At 32.4% G+C, this 26,715-nt stretch overlaps 1 protein-coding gene across 1 annotated transcript; it reads left to right on the forward strand.

Annotated features, from left to right (window-relative positions):
- On the forward strand, positions 1–25,956 carry LOC148623961 (cap-specific mRNA (nucleoside-2'-O-)-methyltransferase 1-like). Its single transcript, XM_088566319.1, has 22 exons — positions 1–135; positions 1,557–1,702; positions 1,887–2,045; positions 2,440–2,532; positions 3,493–3,564; positions 4,229–4,323; positions 5,921–5,993; positions 7,863–8,055; positions 8,487–8,605; positions 10,258–10,354; positions 10,952–11,084; positions 11,679–11,864; positions 12,702–12,758; positions 14,616–14,673; positions 15,166–15,234; positions 17,210–17,350; positions 18,841–18,966; positions 21,063–21,154; positions 21,885–22,001; positions 22,172–22,290; positions 24,891–24,999; positions 25,292–25,956. Exons 1-22 carry the CDS (start codon positions 111–113, stop codon positions 25,449–25,451), a joined length of 2,439 nt encoding a protein of 812 aa, XP_088422445.1. The 5' UTR covers positions 1–110; the 3' UTR covers positions 25,452–25,956.
- The last annotated feature ends 759 nt before the right edge of the window (positions 25,957–26,715 follow it).

The following is a 26,715-nucleotide window of genomic DNA, read 5'->3' on the forward strand; positions in this document are numbered from 1 at the left end:
TAGTTCAAGTTTTGTTTTAGGAGATAATTTTGTCGTTGAAATTGAAAACTGAAAGTAGCATTTCTATTTTTCTTTTAACAATTTTGGAGTTTGTTCTAACGAAACCATAAATGATGAGTTTGTATGGTTCCCAAGGTATGATTTTATTAAATTTCGACGCATTTTATGCTACATACTGTCGATAAATCGCTGCACTAACGAAATCTAGATAAAAAAATTCTCGTATATAGGAAAGAGAGTTCAAGACAGGAGCACTTGTCGCCAATCTGCGCACCAAAATTGTATTCCATAATGATAGTCGTTGTATGACAGCTCATTTTTAGAGCAAAATATCAGCAATCTGTTAGACGTTTTGTCTTAAACTTCGGGCATAAACTTGTTTCACAGAAGAGGAAGAAAACTCGGTTGCCGAGAATTTCTTGCTAGCAAGAACTTCTCCTTCAGTCCTTGACCAGTATGTCTGTGTTTTATCTAAATTATCTAATACACAATGTATATGAATATAATATCTTTAGTTATCAGCTAAACCCACTTCAAGACTTTTAAGTAAAGTTCTTCCTAAAACCAGGCAGGGGGTGATTCATCATATCTCAAGATAATCAGTGAAATTAAGTACATTTGTTCCGTCCTAAAAACAACTCTTCCTATGTTTATTTCCTTGGATCTGCGATGAAATATTTTTTGACTGGTTATAGTGTAAACATTCTGGCGGGAAGTTTTCCTGTACTTTTTCTGAAACAGAACATAACAGAAATCTACATGTATATGTAACTGTTAATATTTCCAAAGGGCAACTTTCACTTTCACTTTTATTTTTTAAATACAGTTTCTATGAGGTCTACTGAAGGATTCTTAATCAAAATATATTTGCGATCTCCTATATATCTTGAAATATTTTTTTACTGGTTATTGTGTAAAAATTCCCGCAGGAAATTTTCCCATACTTTTTTCTGTAGTAGAACATAACCAGATTTTAAGTTTTAATATCTATAGTGAACTACTTTTATTTGAACTTTAATTTTCTAATACTGTTTCTATTGGGCCTACAGATGTATTTACAATAAAAAAATATTTGGGATTAAGAAATGTGTGAATCTCCCATTATAAACCTCTGCCTGGTTTTTAGGCAGAGCTGTACTTAAATATCATCAAAAATACTTGAAAATGTGATAATGTCATCAAGAAATAGATTCAAAATGTGAAACAGTTCATTTTTAAAACAATGCAGCATCAGCAGATGAAATGTATCGGATGCATTACAGATTCCAAAAAGCATGTAATAATAGTGAAATAGGACTAGTATTAATGCAGTTTTCTTAATATCATTGTCACTCATGGCAATTTGGTTGTAACCGGAAGTTAAATCCATTGCGAAAAGTAGCTAAGTTCCATTGATATTACATGTATGTTGTTTTACATGCTTTTAGTCAATTTTAAAAGCTCAACAGAGCTTATGTTTGTATATGTTTTATATGTATCAACTTTAAATCTTTTGACTTTGACATTTTTGGGAGGCTATACTATTTCCAATAATTATTTTGTATTTCTTTATCTAGATCTGTCAGATTCTGATAGTGATGAAGACAAACTTCAAGTATACAGTGGTGGAGATGGTGATGCTGGATATGGGGAACCTGCAGCAAAAAAAGCAAGGATTAACAGTAAAATAGATGGCTACACAGATTTTGCCAAAAGAATGATGGTAATTATAGTAATACTAGTGATAGATATAGATTAAACTATATACATATATATATATATATCAGTATATATTTATAAAGATTCATACTAGCAAGTATGCTCCTAATGTTTAAATAGTGGCTTATAAATTAAAGAAAAGATAACAAAAAGTTTTATTTTTATAAATGTTTCTTTGACTTTATTAGGCAAAGATGGGTCACACAGAAGGTACAGGATTAGGAAAACACGGCCAAGGTATAGTGGATATCATAGAAGCATCAAAACAGAGAGGAAGAAGAGGGTTAGGGTTGACACTGAAGGGATTGGAGCCGGCTGATATAGACTGGGATTTTGAGCTGGAAAAGGTAATATATGCATCCAACTGATGGTTTTCCACAAAAACTTCAGTGAAAAGTGGTTGGATCTACTGTATGAAATAGTACTGCAAGATTTCATAACATAGTTAGGAAGATTTTGTTGGATTCAAAGAGTTATGGTCCTAATATTTAAGAAAAATTGGCCAAAAAGGAATCGGAAATATACATTAACCTGAACTTTGTATCAATATCTTATTTCTTTTATTTAAAGTTCTTTCACCAATTCATTTTCATCAAATTATCATACTGTATCAAATATATGAAATCACATTCCAAACTAAAAGTTGCTTCAAGTTTGAATATTTTAACACTTAACCTAACTGTTTAAGGTTCTACATCGTAGTTTCAAGTTGCACTCTGCAAAGTACTACTTTTTACCTAGATAATACAAGCAGAGACTATTGAATGGCTACCTACCTGTATGGAGACAAAGCCTGTTATAGAAACTCTCAGACCTTGGAAAGTTAAAGGACAGGTAGAATTGATTACAAACTCTAGTATGCTTGAACGGATTATATTTTTTGCAGAAAAGAGGGCATACATATATAACTTGTCATTTTTGTTACAAAATATGAAATCAAACAAATGAGAAGTGATTTATTGTGTTTACTGTATATTCTTAATTTTCATAAAAATGAATATCATACAAAAGATAAATTGCAGAGTGTTTTCCATATATTTTTTAAAACACATGAGAAACACATGTTTAGGACCTCAATGAAAAATATGAAAATATATGTTTAGGACTATGAATTGATTAATAAATGATAGGAATGTAAATAAAAATTAAATGGTTATTATATGTTTACCATAAAACTTCATATATATGAAAAGAGTATGATTTTCATATGATTTTGTGTCTGTATGCAAACAACAATTTTACTATTTTTGTTGTAAACATGTGTTTTCTTGTGTGTTAAAACATATTACATTGTTTTGTAATTTTTCCTGTGTAATAATTGTCTTTAGTAGCCTTCAGTAAATCAGCTTGATGGTAACTAACCCATATATTTACCTCATTAAAAGTCATTAGAGTTCACCATGTCTAGCTACTTGTGAATGGATGATGTTTCATAGAGTACCGTAAAATGTTACTCATTGCATTTTCTAAAAAAAATGGTTTATTAATGATAAAATATGCATTACTCCATATCCTTTGCAAATAGTAATCATCCTTTATTTGTTTGTAAAAGTTGCACTTTTGCTAAAGTTGTCAAAAAGGTTACAAAGGTTTTGTTCACAATCCTTAACATCATCTGCTCACATTTAAGCTGCATTATTTAATATCCATTACTGATCTATTCACGATCATTTCTTCCACTCGACCCAGTGACAAGAATGATAGCTGGAATCTGGATATTTATAGTATCAGCATCCAAACCCATACTTTTTGTTGAAATGGTGGGTTGGGTATTTATTATTTTCTATTTATCAGAAAAAGAGAACTATAGATGATGAAAATAAATTCTGTGATGACAAAATTCTTCAAATGGTTCTGTCAAGCAAGGTATGTAGACATTTAGTAATTTTCAGGGTATAGAACTAGAGGTTCTTCAGTTTGTCTATGATATTTGCTGAAATTATTGTACATTTGGTTACAACTTTGAAGTTTTCATGTTGTTATATTGTTTTTAATCATTCATGTAAGCAATAAGCAATTTGGAAATACCTGGTAATACAAAATGTAATTTGTACAAATATATTATTAATATGGAGATATAGCTTGCATTGCTCTTATGAAAATTGTTATTTGGGTAATAACTGGTGAAATATTGTTCTTTTCATTTTTAGTTGTAGATTATTAAGATGTAAAACATGTTACTTCCTTGGTTGGATAGAATGCAGAGGGTTCATCCCTGGCCATACCAAAGACTTTAAAATTGGCACTCACTGCTTTTCCACCAAGCATGTTGCATATAGGAAATAAAGTGATGATTGGTTGGTGCGGAGTCTCAACAATGTCTCTGAATAGAGTAACAGGCCTACCTGCAGGCTGTTATATCTTATAATCTGTGAGCTAGCACATTAAAGATCCAGCTTATTATATTCATAAAGCAGGGTCTGTTTAATTGGCCAAAAGTTTTCATCTTGAAATGCATGCATTATCTGCCATAATTTGTTAAACCACAACAAGTCAATCAATGTTATTGTTTTTTTTTTATGATACACAGAGTATTTTTGATCATTTGGAACCAGAGGAAATGAGAAGAGCTAGAACTAGGTCCAACCCATATGAAACAATCAGAGGAGGTTTTTTCTTAAACCGGTATGTTTTTTCTGTATATCTTATATTTTGACTATTGGTCAACCAACACTATTCAGTTGTGATGGAAGAGGAGAAATATGTCCATAAGACACAATGCTGTCACCATCCCTAAAATATAGAGGAATATTGAACAGGAATGAAGCACTCAGTCAATAGATTACAAACTATACAACTTCAAAACAATGTTAAAAGCTTTTCTTTTCAATTCAAAATTCAAATTTAAAAATGTACCAATGAAGGGTTGCAGAGATTTTCTTGACTAAATTTTACAAAATTGTAATTGTTTCAGTAAACTAGAAGTTGATTGAGCTGAAAAGCTTTCACACTTTCCATTTAAGGATTGCTGAAATTTTTTGCAAAGAAAAATGACAAAACCAGAAAAAACATAGCAACAAAACCATTCTACCAAGCATGAATTAAATGAATGTTTAGCTGGAAAGTTTACACATGGCAAAACTTATTAACAAGAAGCTGCACACAGATTTACAAGTTAACCCCATGAAGGTTAGTTTCTTGACTCAAAATTTCTAAAATCCATAAAGAGCAACAAAGCCCAGCAGACAAATAGTTGATGTGTTACCCAAACAAACAACACACCTAACAACGTATCAATGTTAAGCTCAATACCCAATTTCAAATTTTTTCCCTGAAGGGTTTCTAAGATTTTTTGACAAAAAATTATGGGACAGAGAATACATGCTTATGGACAGCAACAAAACTTACTGCACCTGACACCTTAAGGTGGTGACACTAGAGGACATGCAGCTTACACTTGTCATGTTTACAGTATATTATGCTCTGCCAGCAAAATATATAGAATACTGTGCAAGTACTACCGGTATTCGTGGGGTACCAATGTTCGTGGTTTTCATGGGTGGGCCCAACCACAAAATTTGGTTCCAAATGAAAAGGAGAATCTGATTGATGTGTATACTGAAAACCTCAAAACCACGAATTCAAGTTCCACTCAACTTGTGTTTCTTTCCTTATCCATGAAAACTGGTATCCACAAATTAAAGAACTTCCACATTAGTTAATTTCAATTTTGATTCTGACAATATCATGTGAAATATCTTGACAAGTCTCGATGTTCCATATGATATTGTCAGTTACAAAATCCCATATGATATTGTCAGTTACAAAATCAATAGTATTCAATATTCTGGTTTTTTTTTGGTAATCTTATAATTGTATTTTTAATCATTTTAATGTACTGTAAGTTTTTTTGGACAACTTTTGTTGCACAAAAATATAGTTAGTTTGTGTGGGACATCATTTTCATTCCTTACTCTTAAGAAGAATCACACTCATTACAAAAGTTTTGACAGATATTGTACAAGAGATAGAAATATATCTTTCAATAAGATCAAAGAGAAAAAGTATAGATTACCGATAAAAGATTGGACTTCTACATTTTTTTTTGTGTCTATCTGTGTGTTACTAATTTGGTAACCTTTTGTTACAGTTTCAGGTAAAACTTTATTTTATTAATCGAGGATCAGACTATTATGAAGATATTCTATTTCAAACTACCAGTTCACTTACATTTGTATCAGATTAGTTACTTTACTACAAAAGCCATTTAAAAATCTTTCAGTGCAGCTATGAAAATGGCTAACATGGACGCCATTTTAGATTTCATGTTTACCAAACCATTAGATGTTGAGGGGGTAAGTATTCATTTATTTTCCTTTTTAGTGTAGGTATATTTTTGAAGTAAATGTGAGCCATGTATTAATAATTTATCTTATGTTTCTTGACTTCATTTATTGTAATGTTATAAATTAAAGCAGTCCTACAGTCATACTTTTTTTGTTCAAGAAATAGACAAAAACAAATTCTGGTTTCCTCAGGAACTATAATAAATATCCAACAGAAATTTAGAAATAGTTAAAGATATACAAAAAAAAACATCCCCTAAACCATAGAATATGAAGAAATTTGAAAAATATTTTCGTACAATTTAAACATGTTGAACTAAACCATTTTTTAACCCCCAAAATTGATACTAGCAAATATATTCATTTGACAGAGTCATCGAAAATTAGCAACCACAAAAATTAATACATTTGTAGTATTGTCAACTTGATTGTATTTTTTTTTCTTGAACTTTGAAATTGAAACTTTATAAGAGAACTTAGCAGTTTTTTTTTCTGAGATGGCCTTTTTGTTTGTGCACATCAACTATGATAACTAGCTTTCCTCTTTTAGATTCTGTCTTCTTTATGATCACATCCATTTTCTTTATATCAATTAACAGATCGATATATTTTTCCGTAATTTATTTATCATAGATAATGAGTGAGCAGTTTTGATCAAATATTTACAATGGATGATTTCAATGAAGTTGAATCATACTTATACTGAATGGATTTATATGGTCTATTTTGAAAACATTTTGTGGACATATGTATAAAAGAAATCACAGTTTTCTCATCATGTTAATTAACCTTTACTGAAAAGTCATGAGAATTACACAATTAATACAACCTGAAAAAAAGTTACAGTCTTGTTCAGATTGGTTCAGTTACTGTACACAAAACACTAAAAATCACAAAAAAAGGAAATTTAAAATGTACAACTTAAAATGTAAAAAAAAAAGGAGAAGGGGCAATAAAGGCTCTCATTGGCCTGAAATACAACTTAAAATGTATCTGGACTGTTGAAATTTGGAAAAGACCATTTGGATTGAATAGGCCAAATAAAATTAGAATTCACAAAGAGAACAACCCCTGCTTCAAATGGACTGAAAATGTAAAATCTTCAATTTGGATTTATAGTCATCTAATAGTAATTACATTCCTTCATGCGCATCTACATATGATTCCCAACCTTCCTATAAATAACATGAAAATTCCTGGAGTGGTTTTAGAGGAGTTTCGCTTACAAGGTTTTAAACATGTGAAGCTATTAATATGGGAAATCTCCCTTTGGAGTACTCTGACAGTAATTGTGTTCATTCATGCACATCTACGTATGACACTCAACCTTCCTATAAAATTTACTAAAATTCCTCGAGCCGTTCAGGAGTAGTTGCACTTACAGACAGGCAGACAGACAGACAGACAGGTTATTCCTATATACCCTCCAAACTTTGTTGGTGGGGGTATAATTAATTAAAAGATTCTTGTCCCCTTCCCATAAAAAATTGACAAAATAAAAAAAAAATTGGGTCTGGAATTTCAAGATCGGGATTTTTTTGTGTCAGTTTCTCGTATTGAGCTTCTATAACACACAAATCCTTCATTTCTTGCTGACTTAAACAATGTTTTTTTCTCTGAAACTGATGTGGCAATGGATTTAGAACATATCTATATTTCAAATAGCTAAAATTAGGCTAGCAAATATCTGGTAAGAAATAAAAAATAATAAAAAATAAAATCCTTCCACGCGCCCCATATTTTTTGTGAAGGTTGAATGAGAATCTACCATTTAAGTGTTACTTGGCCATTGTATATTCCTGTGTTTATTTTGAAAACATTAGCTAACATTATCTGAATGTTTAACTTTTAAAAATTGTAAACAAATGTCATTTTTAGAGACCATTAACTCATCATGGTGAGCTGTTATTCTTTGCTGATGTATGTGCAGGACCTGGAGGCTTCAGTGAATATGTTCTGTGGAGATCTAAAGCTGAAGCCAAGGGCTTTGGAATGACTTTGAAAGGACCTTGTGATTTTAAGCTAGAGGACTTCTTTGCTGGTCCTGCTGAGATGTTTGAACCTCATTATGGTAAATAAAGTGTGTTAAATTACAGGTACAAATCACATTTTTTTCCCTAAATTTTATAGCATTGCTTTTGAAAAGAAGAAGAAATTATTGCACACATCTGGGAAGGAAGGGTGAGTTTATCTATTAAACCCTTGTTAGTCTATCCATCCATCTGCCCTTCACACTTTTTGTAGCACTTTTCTCTGCATATGCTTGTCTGAACCACTTGTTATTTGGACACTTATAAGTTATATATAGATGTATCATATCAAGGGATTTGAGTTTTGGCTCGGGTTTGACTACTTGGTTTATTTACGTAGGTTGGGATAGTTGATAGATTTCTTGATTTTTGTTTGCTTTTCTATAAGAACCAACAAGACTACAATAGCAATATTAGCTGTTTGTAAGTCAAACTTGCTATTTGATACAAAACATATTTGTTGTTTTTTTAGGTGTAGGAGGAGCAGAGGGTGATGGAGATATATTTAATCCTGATAATCAGGCAGCTTTTATACAGTTTGTTAAAGATAGTACAGAGGGCAGGGGTGTTCATTTTGTTATGGCTGATGGGGTAAGATTAGAGTGCAGTACAAATGTCCACTTTGGTGTCTTTGGTGTATGATTTACAGAAATCAATAGTTTCCATAACTCCTTTTTTAGCTCACCTGGCCATCACTTGGCGTCCATAGTCGTTGTCCGTCGTCATCCGTTAACAATTTTTCAAAAATCTTTTCCTCTGATACTGCTGAGAGGTATTATATGAAACTTTGCACAGATGTTCCTTTTAGGGTATCTTGCACGAAAGTTCCGTTTAGATTTTTGGTCCGTCAAAAAACATGGCCGCCGTTACTAAAAATAGAACATAGTGGTCAGACTGTAGTTTTTTGCATATATCTCCAAAACCGTTAGGTTAAGCCAAATTCTGACTCGGGTGAAAGTGTTCAGCATGATGAGATCTGTCCGTCTTCAAATTTTTATTTTAATCTGTCAAGCCATTTATGAGTTATTGCTTTTTTTTGACGTTTTGTTAATTTTTATTTTTATTGTTTTTTGTTTCAAAAATCTTCTCTGACATTATTTGACTAAGTGGAACCAAACTTTGTATGAATGTCTCTCGGGTATCTTGCACAAAAGTTATGTTTAGATTTTTGATCCGTCAAAAACATGGCTGCCATTACTAAAAATAGAACATAGGGGTCAGACTGTAGATTTTCGATTAATATCTCCAAAACTGTTAGGATTAGCCAAATTCTGACTTAGGGGAAAAAATGTTCAGGATGATGAGATGTATCTGTGGTCAGATTTTCATTTTTATCTGTTAAGCCATGTATTGATCCTTATAAGTCCTACCAAAGTCTTCTTGGATCAAAATTAATAGTAAACTTCTCGTTAAATTTATTGCCATTGAAAGACAAAATATAACCAGGTGAGCGATTCAGGCTCCTGGGAGCCTCTTGTTGTTCAGTACATAGTTTGTATAACAAAACAAAATCATACAAGTAAAACATTTATTGAACAAAAAATAAGATTGGCCTTTTTACTCATGATGTAGATTACCTTGAGTTAATCCAGGAAAAACAGTGACAGACCAGTAGTAGCTTGCTGTGTTATAATTAACTTGCATCAAAAGTCCATAACATTATGTTTTGGTTCCCTGAATCAAAATGAAATATGGTTGTAGCTTTATTTCTTTTATCGGTGATAATACTCATTTTTGTGGGGCATATCCCACCCAAATAGGTAATATAGAAAATATAAAGCAGCAATTGTTTTTCCATGGCAATAGGTAAACAAATTTCTTGTCAGATAGCACCTGTTTGTTTTTTCTTTGTTTCTAATCTTTGAACTCATAACTGTTAGCTTATGGACAGAAACTGTACACATATAAATATTTCATAGCAAGTCCTACAATCATTTCAGTATGACAAAAACTGTGAAATTACCTAGTTTTCACATATTGCTTACCTATGTCATTTTATGCCAACGTAAGGAAGTCTATTGTCTATTCACGCTACTAACTTACGTTGACAATCATCAGGAGAATAGAAAATACAGGAGACTGATAGTTTTATTTCTCTTTTTGCAGTCTCTCCCATTTCAACTGAGTAATCTATGCATACATTGATGTTTAGGTTAAACTTGCTGAAATCACTATCTGTTATGAAGGTGTATAAATGACATATATGACCAAGATGTACCTTAACAACAATAGTTCTGTTTCAGGGGTTTTCTGTTGAGGGTCAAGAAAACATCCAGGAGATTTTATCAAAACAGTTGTACTTATGTCAGTTTTTGGTAGCTATTTCTATTTTGAGGGAAGGTAAGTTTTTATATTTTGATAATATTAGAATAACAGTAGATTCAGACAGTTTGTATGTGTAATTAAAATCACAAGAAGTCTTTCTTTTTTTTACTAATTCCTCTTTAAACAGTTCAGGCTCCTGCACCAGAAAACACGAAAAACTTACTTATGTCTGAGAAAATTTTTAACTGATTGTGATGTCATCAATTTCAAAGACTTTGATTGGAGTTACCATGGAAGTTAAGATTATTCTCATACTCAAGTATATTTTAACTTTTGTGCCAGATAGGCTTATATCAAACTCACAAACCTGTTGATTTCAATTATGTACAAGTGCTTCAAGCTGGTATTGCTATTTAATGTTACCAAACTTTTAAAAGTTTTGATTAGTAAACTTTTGCAGCACCAATTCCATATTTAATCTTGGTGTAACAATGCAATATTCCCTGACTTTCCATTGTAAACAAGTTTTTATGTTTTTCTTTTATTAAGTATTACCTGATACTGATGAGTTACCAGAAATTATCATATTGAGTTATATATCTAGTTTTAAAATGTCTACATTGAAATTGGTTATATATATTAGTAAAATCTTGTTTTCTTTTTTTCATGCAGGAGGTCATTTTGTGTGTAAACTGTTTGACCTGTTCACTCCGTTCAGTATTGGTCTCATCTATCTGATGTACAGAATATTTCATAAAGTCTCAATCATCAAACCAGTTACAAGTCGACCTGCAAACTCAGAAAGGTATTTCATCATTTTACAGAATTTTTAAGTAGAGCTTCTCTGTCAACAATACTTTTGAAGGCTTTGAACTTATGTCATGTCTGAGTTTAACAGAATAAAAAAGTTCTTATAGAAGTTCTTATTGAAGATTTTCCCATGAAAGTGAGATATACCTTTCTCTTCATAAGCGTCACAAGTAAAAGATGCTGCATTTCTTTCACAAGTATAAGGGAATCAATGTTACAGACATTTTATGAAAGTTCATATCATCAACTTTGTAATATGGCCTCAGTATCCCAATACAAACTGAAAAAAGCAAAACAGTATATTGTGAAAATATTTATCAATTTTAAATACTAATTTTCATGTTTTTTTTTTTAGTTCGTCAAAGCATAATTTTATTTGTCCTATGAAATTTCCCCTGAAAATGTATATAATAAAAAAGGGCAAAAGATATTGAATGAACATCTAAACCAATTTTTGCAATACCAGAAAAACTGATAACAACAAATAAAAGTACTCTAAAAAAAATTCTAGTCTGAAAAAGTTGTGCAATAAATGACTGTATTGTAGATCCCTAAAACATCTGCTTTGGATTTTTGCTTAATGTTTCAGATATATAGTGTGTAGAAATTTATCAGATGATATTGAAGGAGTGCGGAAATACTTCCATGAAATTAATGTAGATCTGAATAAACTTTTATCATCCACATCAACAGAAGATATTAATGAAATAGTGCCATATGATGTACTAGAGGATGATGCTGAATTCTTTACTTACATGTTTAATTCTAATAATATGTAAGATTTTAATGATATGTACTTTTTGTATGTAAAGAAAATCTTCATTGGAATATTATCATAGTGAAAATAGTTGGCATTAGTAGGATTCATGTATTGACCTGCTAGATGGATGTGTATACTGTTCATTCAGGAAATAAGTTGTGTCATTAAAGAATTCATAATATGTTTTTTTTGACAATATTATATACATTTGGGTTGTGATTATAGTTTTTAGACAAAAGATTTAATAATAATAATAATTGTAATAACAACCAATATTTTATTGAAACTGTTTCTGGGTGTACAGTTACTTTTTGTCTTTTACAGCTTAAATGAAAATGTTGTTAGGAGAGAGTTGGTTTTTCTCTTGATTAAATAACAATCACCCAATGCAATCTTTACAATTGAGAAAGAGATTTAACTTTTTAATTCTAATTAATGCAATTTAATATCTGCACATTTGTTTGTAATATAATTTCTGATTTTACAGTCATTCTTTATGTAATTAAAACTATGTCTAATAGAAATTTCAAATCTACTTCTGGATTGTCCACTACCTAATACAGTTCATCAGATGACTTTTATTTAATCAAGAGAGGACTAACTCTATCCTCTGAACTTGCATTGTAAAGGGTTTCTTTAAATAAGACAGATCAAAACTGCAGAATTGAAATAAAAAAATAGTTCAGTGCCTAAGAGACAGCATCGTAACAACCCAAAATGTGGAGATGAATGACAAGAGAATGTCTTTTTTTTTTAAATGAGATGGAGAAAAGTTGTTATATAAACCCTTGTGTACAACAATGATATATGAGTATTTAACAATGTATTAATTAAAGCTTAATATCTTTGCAGACTAGGGAAAATGCAGATAGCTGGGCTGAAGAAAATTCAAGCATTTACACAAAATACGTAAGCATCTTAAGGTGGTACACTACATCAAGGGAAATAACTCTGTCAATAATCAGCAAAACATTTTATTTTGTGAAGTTCTGATATCAAACATCAAAGCATCTTAGTGATCAAAAGTTTTGTTGATGAAGCTACTATATGCTCATTAAATTTATTCTCAGAATCTTTTTAGATACTGCATTTGTAGTAAACTACATCAGTCTAGTTGTTACCAATAGAAATTTGCCTTGTTCAGTGTACATCCATAAATATTTGGTTTACATTGCTGTCCAGTTGATTTTGTTTCACAGATTGCAAATTACTTATTTTGACCTGTTATGATGTCCCTTTATAAAATATGAAAAAAATGTGGTCCCATAATGTAATAGCATCATTTTCATTTGATTTCCAGACAGTAACTTGAGTATAAGTGTATGAATACTTATGACATTGTTCCAGACCACAAATGGAAGGTTGGGATTAGTTTTGAGGGTTATGGCCTTAACTGTTGAGGAGTATCACTAGGTGATATCACACACATCTGTAGTTTCAACAATAAAAAATAATTCTTTGGAATGTATGATATGCTGAATCTAACAATCATGATTGTGATTTGACCACTAAAAAAATTATGGTCATGTAATCGTACCATGCTGTCATCTGTTGTAGTGGCATGGCATTGTTGTTGTCTTGATCTGTAGACATGTTGTGATTGGACAGTATCTTGAGTTTATGTGTATAGATCTTTATAGCATTATATCACAAGGTACCACAAAAGAAAGGTGTGCATTTTATGGGTTTTGGGACATGAACTGTTTAGGAATAAGGGGTCAGAAACAGGAGTTTTCATTTTGTCTGGACAATATCTTGAGTATAAGTGTATTGATTTTTCTGAAATTGTACTGCAAAGTGCCATTCCACAAAAGGAATTCTTGGATGGATTTTGGGGTTGTTAATTGGACATTTATCAATAAAGGGTCAAAAAGGGACAGAAACAAGAATTTTCATGTTATCAGGATAATAACTTAACTACAAGTGAATGGATCTTCTTTAGATTGTTGCCATACCCCAAAAGGGAAGCTGTGGTTGATTTTAAGGGTTTGACTTGAATCACTTAGAAATGAGGGGTAAAAAAATGGCCATAAACATGCATTCACTTGTTGTATGAATTTCTTGGTACCACAGTGAAGGTTTGGACTGATTTAGGGGGTTGTGACCAGAATCTTGAATGAATGAAGGACCAAGAAATGTCCACTATTATTAATGTCAAATTCTAAAGCAGTGTCTATTATTTACCAGTACCGGTAATTGCAATCAGAATTCAGGGATGTATCAAGCTTAAATGATGTGTCCATGTCCCTACTGTTCAGGGACCTATCAAGCTTTGCCTAACACAACATTTTATAGGGAAAAGACTACTCAAACTTTCCAGCTTTCATGGTTGTAGGTATTATTGACCTCATTGTACTCAATTATTGCATAACAATTTTATATGCTAGAATCAGATGGCGTTTTAGCATTGAAATTTTTTAATAGAAAATTTCAATAAGTATAAAGTTAAAATTACCACAAAATAACTGACCTGAAACTACGGTAGGTTAATGAAGCTACTGCTTTGCAATGCACTCCTAAAATAGAGTCTGTATAACATGTATGATCTATCTTTCATGAATAATGTGATGTATGACCTTTAATTTCAGAGTAGAGTGAATTGTGAATAAATTATAATTTTTATGCCTCTGTCAGAATGGTTTATATTTTCTGACTGCATCTGTCCACTATTTTGGGACAATCTATTAAGGAATCTTATTTGCCATGATGACTATTAAATTATCAAACTGATAATGTTGCCTAACATTGTATTCTATTTATTTGTAGTGAGCTGTATGAAGCTAGACAGTCAGATATAAGAAGGGAATGCCTAGAAAAATGGCAGGTGAATTGTAAAATTTTATTAGTCATTATTTATTATCTTCTCCTCAGGATCCATTGGTTAATTTTCCTCTCTGAATCTATTGAGATTCAATAAGTATTTACAGTTCCCTTGTCAAATACAAAATATCAATGATATGCCATCTTTCAACAACAACATGCAAGTGCAAGTCAATTTAAAAGTTGTATTTCTTTTCCGTCTTAATTCACGTCAGAAAGTTATTTTCCTGAACACTTATCTAATTTGTTTCAAAATGTACTATGAAAAGCAATTCCCCAATGATGTTGATTAGTCGTAAAGATTTGAGCTGCATCATTGAAAAATGACGAAATAAATGGAGAATTTTATTTTACTAAATTACAAACAAATCACATTTATGTAGTGTTTCATATCACTATCTGTCTGTTGATTAATGACATACAGTGTGCTATCATGAAATAGTAAGTCTGTGTTGTAATCAATAAAATAACACTTAGTATTTTATTAACTTAACAGGTACCAGATGAGGTGAGAACAGCACCATCCAAACAACCACCTGCCAATGTCTTTTCTGATATAATTGGGGTAAGTTGCTCATGACTTCATAAAAATGTCTCCCCTGATATCATCATGCTGAGTCACAAACAACTTCCTGCCAATGTTCTTTATTATATCATTGTGGAATGTCTTCTTTGAAATGATTGGGGTTAGTCACAATTAACTTCCTGCCAATGACTACTGAAATATCATTGGGGTTAGTCACAATTAACTTCCTAACAATTTCTTCTCTGATATCATTGGGGTTAGTCATAAACGACTTCCTAATTTTGTCTTCTCTGATATCATCATGGTAAGTCACAAACAACTTCCTACCAATGTTTTCTATTATATCATTGGAGATAGTCAGAATTAATTTCTACTAATGTCTTCTTTGAAATCATTGGGGTTAGTCACAAACAACTTCCTAATTTTGTCTTCTCTGATATCATCATGGTAAGTCACAAGCAACTTCCTACCATTGTTTTCTATAATGTCATTGGGCTGAGTCACATATCATTGGGGTTAATCGCAAGTAATTTCCTACCAATGTCTTCTTTGATATCATTGGGGTAAGTAAGTCACAAATAACTTCCTACTAATGTCTTCTTTAATATAATTGGGGTTAGTCACAAACAACTTCCTACTAATGTCTTCTTTAATATAATTGGGGTTAGTCACAAACAACTTCCTTACTATGTCTTCTTTGATATCATCATGGTAAGTCACAGACAACCAATTCCCAATGTCTTCTCTTCAGGGTAAGTTACACTTAACCATCAGCCAATGGCCTCACATTGGGGTAAGTCACAACTTCCTACTAATGTTTTCACTGATATCATTGGGGTATTTACCCAAATACAACAGAACTCAGTGTAGTGTTTGACAATTGAATACTACTTTAAATCTTCAATGTGTATTCTACAGAGTTTTGGAGTTCATTACAGTTACTATAGACTGTGATCTGAAACCAGAGTACAGCCTTGGTTACATTGCCCTAAATACTATCATGGTCCCCTTGAATTCACTTTCATAATAAATCATCTTTTTGATTCATTTTTAAAAAAAAATATTTTGTGTCATTTCATTTCTCCTTGGTTTTGAAGTATTTGTTTCTTTACTTAGCGTATGAAGTAACATAACAACAATTTTTACTCTGATTGCCATCTTTCAATTTCACTTTAATGATAAATCTATTTTCTTTTTCTAAAAATTTACACCTATTTTTTAACATATTTTTTAATATAAAAACAAAAGGGAAAAACATGACTTGTCACACCTAATCACTGGTATGCTTTTTAAAAGGGTAAATCTATAATAAGTTGCAGTCTGAATTTTTGGTATTGACCAATTACTTTTAACACCATAGATTCTCACACATCAACTGATCCGCAAGTAACCAATAGAATGTTAGGATTTATTACTGATATGCAATACTAATGGGTATTTAAAATTCCAAAATAGATCAACTAAAAAATTAAGTAATTTCTCTATTTTTACTAAAAGATCAATTTACGGTAAATCTATGTAGTCACCTTCAGCCTTCAAAAAGAACTGAGTTATTTTTTTTTTCGTAGAAGTAACATAACAACAATTTTTACTCTGATTGCCATCTTTCAATTTCACTTTAATGATAAATCTATTTTCTTTTTCTAAAAATTTACACCTATTTTTTAACATATTTTTTAATATAAAAACAAAAGGGAAAAACATGACTTGTCACACCTAATCACTGGTATGCTTTTTAAAAGGGTAAATCTATAATAAGTTGCAGTCTGAATTTTTGGTATTGACCAATTACTTTTAACACCATAGATTCTCACACATCAACTGATCCGCAAGTAACCAATAGAATGTTAGGATTTATTACTGATATGCAATACTAATGGGTATTTAAAATTCCAAAATAGATCAACTAAAAAATTAAGTAATTTCTCTATTTTTACTAAAAGATCAATTTACGGTAAATCTATGTAGTCACCTTCAGCCTTCAAAAAGAACTGAGTTATTTTTTTTTTCGTAGAAGGAAGATCTAGATTATATTACCCATGACCTAGAGCAATTGACACCTTCAGGACTGCAAAATATACCTAGTCCGTTTGACTACAGATGTTATGTTATGGGAAATCCTGAAAGAAAAAGATGGTATTTATTAGGCTGTGGGGTAGGTATATATTATGCTTACGCCTGTTTCAGTTTGCAAACATTTTGATTTGTTTCTGTTGAAAATATTTGAAACAAAATGATTTAAAGCATAGCAATATTAGTTGCCATTGTTCACTTAACGAGATAGAGAGGGGGGTGTGGCTATGGAATGTAAAATTTTTCAAATGCTATATTTTCATACTCCCTCAAACGAAGTTTGGAGATAAATAGGAATTTGGATTTTGATGAAATTTTATAGGGAGGTTAGGCATAAGTATAGATGTGCATAAAAGATGTTAACTATTGTCTGAGTGCTTGAAAGAGGAATAATCCAACCTAAAGGATTTTACATTTAACTTTCAACTCTGTTTTGAGCCAGTTCTAGTTTGAAAACATTGAAAAATACTCTATAAAGTAATATAGTTCTATAAACAATCAAGCAAGTTTTTTGTTAAGCATTGTGCCCCATGCTGGTCCGGGTGTTAAAAGAATAGGCCTGCAGCAGCGCTAAGCTTGTCGTAAAAGGCGACTAAATAGTGCTCAGAACCCTAGCCGGGGGCTAGGGCACTCTGCCCACAGAGCAACTGGGATGTGTGCCCCAGGTGGTGGAATGGGGTACCCCTGGCGTGTTACATGCTGGGGTTGTCAGGCTATAATACGGATAACCTGACCGCAAACCATAGTGGTGCACCGTGTTGGGAAAGATGCCACGTTCCGCGCACGTTAAAGAACCCTACTGTGGTATTCTCCCTGAGTTGGAACCATAGGGCTCCGCCACAGGAGGCTAAATTGCCCGACCCTACCCACCTCTCCCTATTTCCATAGGCAATCAAAATTTGTCGACCCCCATTGTCCTTTTGTCCCATCCCTTTTTTATTTCATCATCTTTTCATATTCATTTTATCATCAATTTCATGTTCATCGTCTGAATATAGCTGAAATATTGCTGCTCGGACGTTAAACTCCAACCAACAATGTTAAGCATTGTAGTATAAACTCATGTGAATATGATGCAAATTTTTTTACAAATTTCTTGAGCTAAATTTTGGGGTTCTTTTGTAAATCTCTGCATTCCTTACTAGTTAGTATCATTTTATAATTCTTGACAAACATAAGAATCTCCTGTCAGGAATGTTGAATCTCCTGTATTTTCAGATGTTTAAAATGCATGTTTTAAAAATATATATTGTAGGAGAATAAAATACCAGTGAATGTTTGTTATTCAGTGTTAGCATTTGACATTACACAACCCAGGTAAATTATACTGTACTTTAAAGCTAATTAACATGTAAACTGTTTTTATGCAACCATTTGACTTGTGATGGGTTTACATCACTCACTTTTAATCATAAGGATGATTAAATATTCAGAAAGTCAAATGTCCCTATCAAAACTCTATTTATGACCTTTTGATTAAAGGCCTCCAGTTGTGATGTGTAAACTCCTGCCAAAATTTTGAAATCTCATAATCTGTATTGACCTGCTTGACCATGTATGTTTGTATTACAGAGATCACATGTCTTTAAATGGGATGGTCGGAGTAAATGGAGAAAGTTAGATGAAGATAGTATCCATGTTGAATTACCTGCCAAAACATTATTAGAAGTTGAGTTCGTTCAAGAGCTGAAGGGAGAGGTAGTTCTATTATAATGGTTCAGGAGTTAATTCTTTGATATTTTTTAAATTTGCGTGAAAGAGTAATCAAGGGAACCAAGATTATAGCGGAAATCAAAAGAATGTAATCCAGGGACAAAGACCAGACATGGAAAATAGACAAACACAACAAAGAACATAATGTAACTAAAATAATAAAAAAAAGTAACAAAAGTAAATGAGCAACTCCACTAAAAACTTGAATATTGACCTGGTGCATAAGTAGGGTAAGCCTCCTCTGTTTTTCTAGAAACACCTGCAGAGTTGCTCATAAAAAGTCAAGTTAGTGGTAGACAAAAGAGGAAAGGAAAACTATGATGTACAAATCAGTTTTCATGGTGCAGGTGGATACACCATAAACAGTCCATGTGTTCAAGATGACGAACATAAAACCTCTGTAATGATGACTTCAATCTTGTAGCAACATAAACCTGTTCCAGAAGCCTAATTGTAAGATGTGTAGTGCGATTCAAAAAGTATGCATAGTAACGACAAGCTCTGGCATAACATATGAGTTGTGATATGAAAACTCCATATGCAGGTGCTGAAGGGATGTTGCTACTAGGAGAATTTACTTATTGGGGAACATTTGATGTGCATTTTTGTTTCTGTTTTATTTATGGAGATGAACACCATATACATTATTAGATTTAAGCTGGTCTAAGTGTTTCTTAACCTTTTAATACTGTTAATGACAAATGTTACAAAACAGTTGACAGTACAAAGGATTCACTTCTAAAGCAACTGATTTTGAATTTACACATTTTAACATTTTGTGGTGACTTATAGAATCACTGCAGTGGTATCAAGCTTTGTCCTGCCAAGCATTTTGCCATCACATGGCATTGTCATCATTGTTGTTAACAATTTTTCAAAAAGTCTTCTCCTTTGAAACTACTTGACCAATTAGAACCAAACTTGGTATGAATGTTCCTTAGGGTATTTTGCATAGAACTGGTGTGGGTATATTTGATCTGTCAAAAAAACATTCCTGCCATTACTAAAAAAAGAACTTGGGGATCAGAAAAATGTTTTTCCCATATATCTCCAAACTTTTTAGGTTTAGCCATAATCTGACATGGGTAAACGTGTTCAGACTGATGAGATCTACCTGTTGACAAATTATCATGTAAATTCATTAAGCCCAGTTGGAGTTATTGCCCCTTTTCTATGTTTTTCGGCTGTTTTCAACATTATTACTATAAAAAAATCTTTCCCCTGAAACTACTTTACCAATTTGAACCAAACTTGGTATGAATTCTCCTGAGGGTATTCTGCATAGAACTGATGTGGGGATTTTTGATCCATTGAGAAACTAAAAATAGAACATTAGTGTGAGACAGAAATTTTTCTCATATATCTCCAAAACTGTAAGCTTAAGCAAAATATTGATATTGTTGAATGTGTTCAGATGGATGAGATCTGTCTGAGGACAAATTTTTCAATATTTTGTCTTATTTTTAGCGTTCTTACTTTCAAAAATCTTCTCTGAAACTACTTGACCAAATTAACCAAACTTAATGAATGTTTCTTAGGGTATTCTGCATAGAACTGATTTGAAGATTTTTTAACTGCTGTTACTAAAAGAAGAACAAAGGGGTCAATCAGAAGTTTTTTCTCATGTATCTCCAAAACTGTTAGGTTAAACCAAATTCTTTCATTGCCAAAATAACCCTTTTTATAAGTCCTACAAAAGTCTGCATTGGATTACAGTTGTCGGATGACTCCTTGTTAGAGTTATTGCTCTTGAAAGGTGAAAAATGATGTTTTTTTTTTTCACAGTTTTTACCCAATATCTTGAAAATTATGATAGATAGGAAGAAACTTTCATTTGCTGTAATGATCGTAATGATGGAGCCTACAAAAGTGTGGTGGGATCGAAGATTTTGGTCAACTCCTTGTTAGAGTTATTGCCCTTGAAAGGAAAAAAATTCAATAGGCGAGAAATTCAGGCTCCTGAAGCCTCTTGTTTCTTATTCTTTAAATATGTTTATGTTTATGTTATACACCATGATATGTACAGGATATGTACAGGATAAAATTAATGAATAGTATTGTAAATGGTATTTATTATTTAGGGAACAGGCCAGAAAAGACTAATGACAGTACATGCACTGGATGCTTTGTTCCTTTATGGCAATGATGTTCGGGAACTACCTTTCACTGAAAGGTTTGACTTAGTAGATATTCAATGTTTTTGTATAAAAAAAAGCTTTAGATAACAATTGCTTATAATATTCATCAACAGCATATACGTTGCATAATTTATACTGGCTGTTATTCTCTTTCTAGGACTCTTGGATACTGACCATATCAAATGTTTATATGACATCATCATTTAAAAGGAAATCATTGGTTTTGAATTATGCATGTCCGGTCAGAATGTATCTGTAACAACAATTTCATCCTATTTTACTCATAACTAAACTGATGGTTCTTTCTGTGATTGACATATTTATATGGCACATTAGTAATTTTCAGTGTGGCTTAAAATATTTGATATTTGGTTTCTTTTGTAGGTGTTGACTGTTGGTTTTATTGAAAATTGTTACAAAATTTTATGATATATGTAAGAATTTACTGAAGGAAAACAATTTGTGATAAAAATAATGTATATCAAGTCTAAAGATAGTCAGATATATTGAAACTCTAGAATTGGTGTGACACTGCAAGTTTGCTTCCCTCAGTTAGTTTTAACCCCTTCTCTGCTCTGACATTTGTGTCAACATGGCCTCAACTGAGTCCAGTGCAGTAGACCATTTTGAAAAATAGGCTGTATAATATGTAGCTTTCATTAACCTGTGTTACTTCCCAAATCTTGAATGTGAGCTAATGCACACTTATGTAAATGTTGCACATTTACCATTAAGGTTTTAACAAATATATGTATTTATTTTAAGGATGGACAAGCTAAGAAGATTTGTGAAATCCATCACCAAACCAACAAAACCTACTGTAACTCCTATTATAGTTCCACATGTCTATAGATTTGAACAGATTGGACAGATATTTGATAGGTAAGTATACATGCTCAGTGGTTCATAGTTAGAAGAACAATTTGCTAACCAACTCATTAAATGAAAGATTTAAATTTGGTAATAATAGTTAAACAAATTAGCTGTTCAACTTTATTTTTCTTTTTTCATGTATTATAAGATAATCATTGTTTCTTTTAAATATCTTTTAGATTACACTTCAGAAGAGTGAAAGGATCTGGAACTCCCAGGTTATGTTACTTCCCACCAGAGAGAACAGATGAAAGATGTTACCTGCCCTCTGGTGTCTGTATCATCAAAACTGTCAAAGGTTAGTCAATAGGGCTAGTCTGAATTTCCTCTGACCCTACAACCCTCCTCTTTTTTTTTTTTGGATATCTGGGGTCGGAACAATGTGCTATAAAAAAGGTTTGGTTTTGCAGTACTGTGGATTATCTCATTTCAAAGAGGGTATAAATTTAAGGTATTTCAAGTCCCATGTTAACTTCTCCGAGCTGTAAACCATAAAATACTTTTCTTACTAAGTTCGAAGCAATAGTTCCAACATTTGAATATGGCACAGTAGCTAAGCACATTCTTGTTAATATAGGATGATGTGTGTCAACAATACAGAGGTTATAATGTAAAAATGATGGAATCTTCAATTGAAATAAAATTTGAGCAACAAAACTGATATATTCATATGAAATAAATCAGAAAATGTATTAGATATGCTTGGTATGCATGATTTCAACTGGACAGTTTGAAGAAAGTGTTTGTATTGGGGTACTTTTTGTATGGCACATTCTTCTGACCAAAACCCAACATATCAATATCCAAATATAAGAAATTGCAGGATCTGAGGAAATTTGTACAAGAATACCACCAGCATCAATCACAAAGTAGATATATTGCCTGACAGAACTGATGGACCTCATGTCTTGTGTCTGTATCATCAAAACCGCAGCTTACATCCCAAATTCTAATGTATCATCAAAAATGCTAAAAGGTCAGTGAATACCCCATCTCCCATCCACAATACTAATGTTAGTATCATAAAAAAGGCAGTAAATAAGTCAGCTAATACTCCAGAATCTACTGTCTGTGTCATGAAAAATGAATATTCTAAACTGTCATCCCTAATCCAGTTGTCTGTATTATCAAAACTGTCAAAGGTTAGTGAATACCCCCAGTTCCCATTCACAATACTGATGTTAGTATCATCAAAACTTTAAATAGTCAGTAAGAAACCCTACCTCACATCCAGAATTCTAATGTCAGCTAGGTGCATCATCAAAACTGTCGAAGATCAGTTAATACCCCCAGCTCCCATCCCCTATCAAAATGCCCGTATTAATTTTATTGTCAAAGGTCAATTAATATCCCCAGCATCCATCCCCAATCAAAATGCCTTTATCAATTTAACTGTCAAAGATAAAGTACTGTGAAAGTACTATTATTCGTAGGATACCAATTTTCGTGGTTTTTGTGGGTATGCTAAACCACGAAATTTGGTTCCCCACAAAAAAGGAGGTTTTCATTGATGTGAATACTGAAAACCTCAAAACCAAGAATTCAAGAATCCACGAACTTGAGTTTCTTTCCTAATCTATGAAAATTTTTATCCACAAATTAAAGTACTTTCACAGTAATACCCCAACCATCCACCCCCAATCAAAATACCTGTATCAGTTTAACTGTCAAGGGTCAGTCAGTACCCCAGCTCCCATCCCCAATCTATCATCAAAACCTTAAAAGTCAGTAAATAACTCAAGTTTTAATCCTAAATTCTAATGTCTCTATCATGAAAATTGTCAATAAAAATGAATATTCTAAACTGTCATCCTGTTATCTGTATTATCAAAACTGTCAAATGTCAGTAAATACCGTTAGCTTCCATTCACAAACCTAACATCTGTAGCATCAAAACTGTCAAAGGTCAGTAAATACTCCCAGCCCTAAACCTGATATCTGTAACGTCAAAGCTGTCAAAGGTCAGTATATATCCCAAGCTCCCATCCACAATCCAGGATTGTATCATGAAAACTGAAGATCGATGAATATTCCAAGCTGTCATCCCAATTTAACACTCATTTTCCTTTGGTGTCTGTTTTATCCAGACTGCAGATGGTTTGTTCAAATCCCCAGGTCATTCCTCTTAAGACAGAACTGATTGGAGGTTCTACTTCACACTTAAGTGTCTATCAACTTCTGAAGATACATAACTGGATCAGCTCCCTTCCAAACCTGTACACAGGGGGGGGGGAGAGAGTGTGAGGTGCAATCACACCCCCTTTGAAAACAAACAAGCAATTTTAATTTGTCATTTTGATTCAGCTGTGACATTTTATTTAAACTGTGATTATCAGAGTGGAGAATTTACATCATTCACTATTCTAAATGTCTATATACATTATGAATTTATCCCATGTGCCCTCTCATCTACAATCAATCTGAGGCTTGAAATTCATTTTCTTCCTTGGAGCTTTGCCCCAATGGGCCCCCTACCAAGGCACTGCCCTGTACCTTGCTGGTGACCTAGTTGGCTTTGCACCCCAACCTTTTAAGTAAGCGCCTCTTTCAAAATCCTGTGTATGATCCTGCTTCATCAGATCACTCCACATTACCTAACCGATAATGATCTTTAACCTAGACCGAATCATCTGTCATTATATTATTTACCCTTAATTATATGCTTCTGTCAAACCTCCATCCATTTGAGTTCACAGCTTTGCATCAACATGTTGTGTTCCCAATAATTGTTAGTATTAATAAACACTAAATAACAGAAATAAAACTTTAAAGAGGCTGAAAATTGCAAGTAAGCACATTTAGTGTACTTGATTGTCAATTATTTCAAAATATGATCTTTTCTTACATTTGTCAAGTTAACAACTGCCAAGACTAATGGCAATTGGTTCTCTATTTTAGGACCATGGACAATAGCACTCAGCAAGTCAACCAATAGAAAATATTTTTACAATCTGAAGTTAAAATCATCAACATTTGAGGCTCCAACAGATAGTGTAGCTTCTGTGAGGTAAGTGTATCATATTATAGTAATTAGAGCATTTGAGGCTCCAACAGAAAGAAGAGTAAGAACAAAATTACCGATAAAATGGCATCAAAAAGGATAGTCTGTATAACAAATGGCAATATCAGGGTAAAAACTGGAAAGTTGGAAACCACCACCACAATGTTCCTGACTTGGTACAGGCATGTCAGATACAGAATTATGGGTGTGAAAAATCTGAATATTACAGTAATTACTGCCAGAAAACATATTTTGTTTAGCTGTATTTATAATTACTTAATTTTAATTTTTCATGTAGAGAGTGCAAGTTACATAGTTACAGGTGGGACTTTGAGGTAGGTGTGAAAATCCATCCAGATCAGACTTTTGAATCTTCAAGTGATAAGATCTCGAAGGAGGACTTGATGAATCACATAAAGAAGATAACACCACATAGAAAAGAGGTTAGACCGAAGTAGGGATGAGAGTTGAAAGGGTCAGCTAAAGCAGACTTGAGTTTTCAGTTATCATCTTAAACAGAAGAATAGTAAAAGGAAGGAAAGGATATGTACACCTGTCACTGGATGGAATTATTCATCAATGATTTAGAGTATATTTCTGTGCAAGAAATGTTTTCATCAAATTTGCTTTTAGGTTACACATTGATTTTTATTGAGACAGTTTTATTTCATATACAAATATTGTTAATTTGTTATTGTCTTACTTATAATAACTGGATATGTTATTTAATTTCATTAGTTACTACCACACTTACATTTTCAGTAGTGGTGACAATCAGATGTAAATATATATTGAACCAAGCAAATTCGCTATGGTCAAATATACCTTGATGGGTATTTTGTGCACCAAAATGAATTTACCTGAATGCAAGGTTGAAAATTGGCAGCCCGTCTTATTTTTTATTTAGAAACTGATTTACTTAAAAAAGAACATTTATATTCCATTAAAATGTTTATGCTATCAGATGGTACCTTCAACACTTCGAATGTCCCGAATTGCTAAAAAGAGAAAAAAGTTTACATTTTTCTTATTGCCATGTGATTTTTGGCACGAAAATCGGTCCAAAAAAGTACACATGGTTACGAAATATATATGACATGTGGTAAAGAAAATTACTGCAATTACTAAAAAGACTGACAATTTCTGAATACATAAGTACTTTTGTCCTGATACCAAGGAGGAGGTGAGAATTTTTTTTTAAATAGTTAATGACGACCAAGACGGACACCAAGTGGAAACTAATACTTAAGACAGCCGACTATGGAGGTATAAATCTATTGGATACAAATCTTCCCCTGTCACATCTGAAGAAAAGTTGTTTTGGTCGCGGAAAAGTGACAAAAAGTTGGAAATCCTGGCTAAAACCCTGCACATTGTTCTTCATGATAAATGAGGTTCTTTTTTTTTATTTTTGGGATGTTAGATACTTGTTTATGTGACCATCATCTTATAAAATACTAGTAATTTAAAAGATTTCAAAGTACTTAAGAAGGTTAAATTCGTGCATTTCTAAGCTATATATTTCGCTATATAGCTACATTATAGCAAATATAAATACACAATACCGAACACTAGGCACTCCATTTCTTGTGTGCGAAATTCTCAATACTTTGTTTGCAGAGAGAAGTGACATCACCCTACTTAGTAGAAAAAAGTGACTTCTCCCTATTAGTTTTAGTTTAGTAAACTTAGTTCGTGATAAAGGCAAGAAATCCAGAACTA

Source organism: Perna viridis, chromosome 2, assembly GCF_037379345.1.
Source record: "Perna viridis isolate PV_CMFRI_1.1 ecotype Kerala chromosome 2, ASM3737934v1, whole genome shotgun sequence".
Taxonomy (NCBI): domain Eukaryota; kingdom Metazoa; phylum Mollusca; class Bivalvia; order Mytilida; family Mytilidae; genus Perna; species Perna viridis.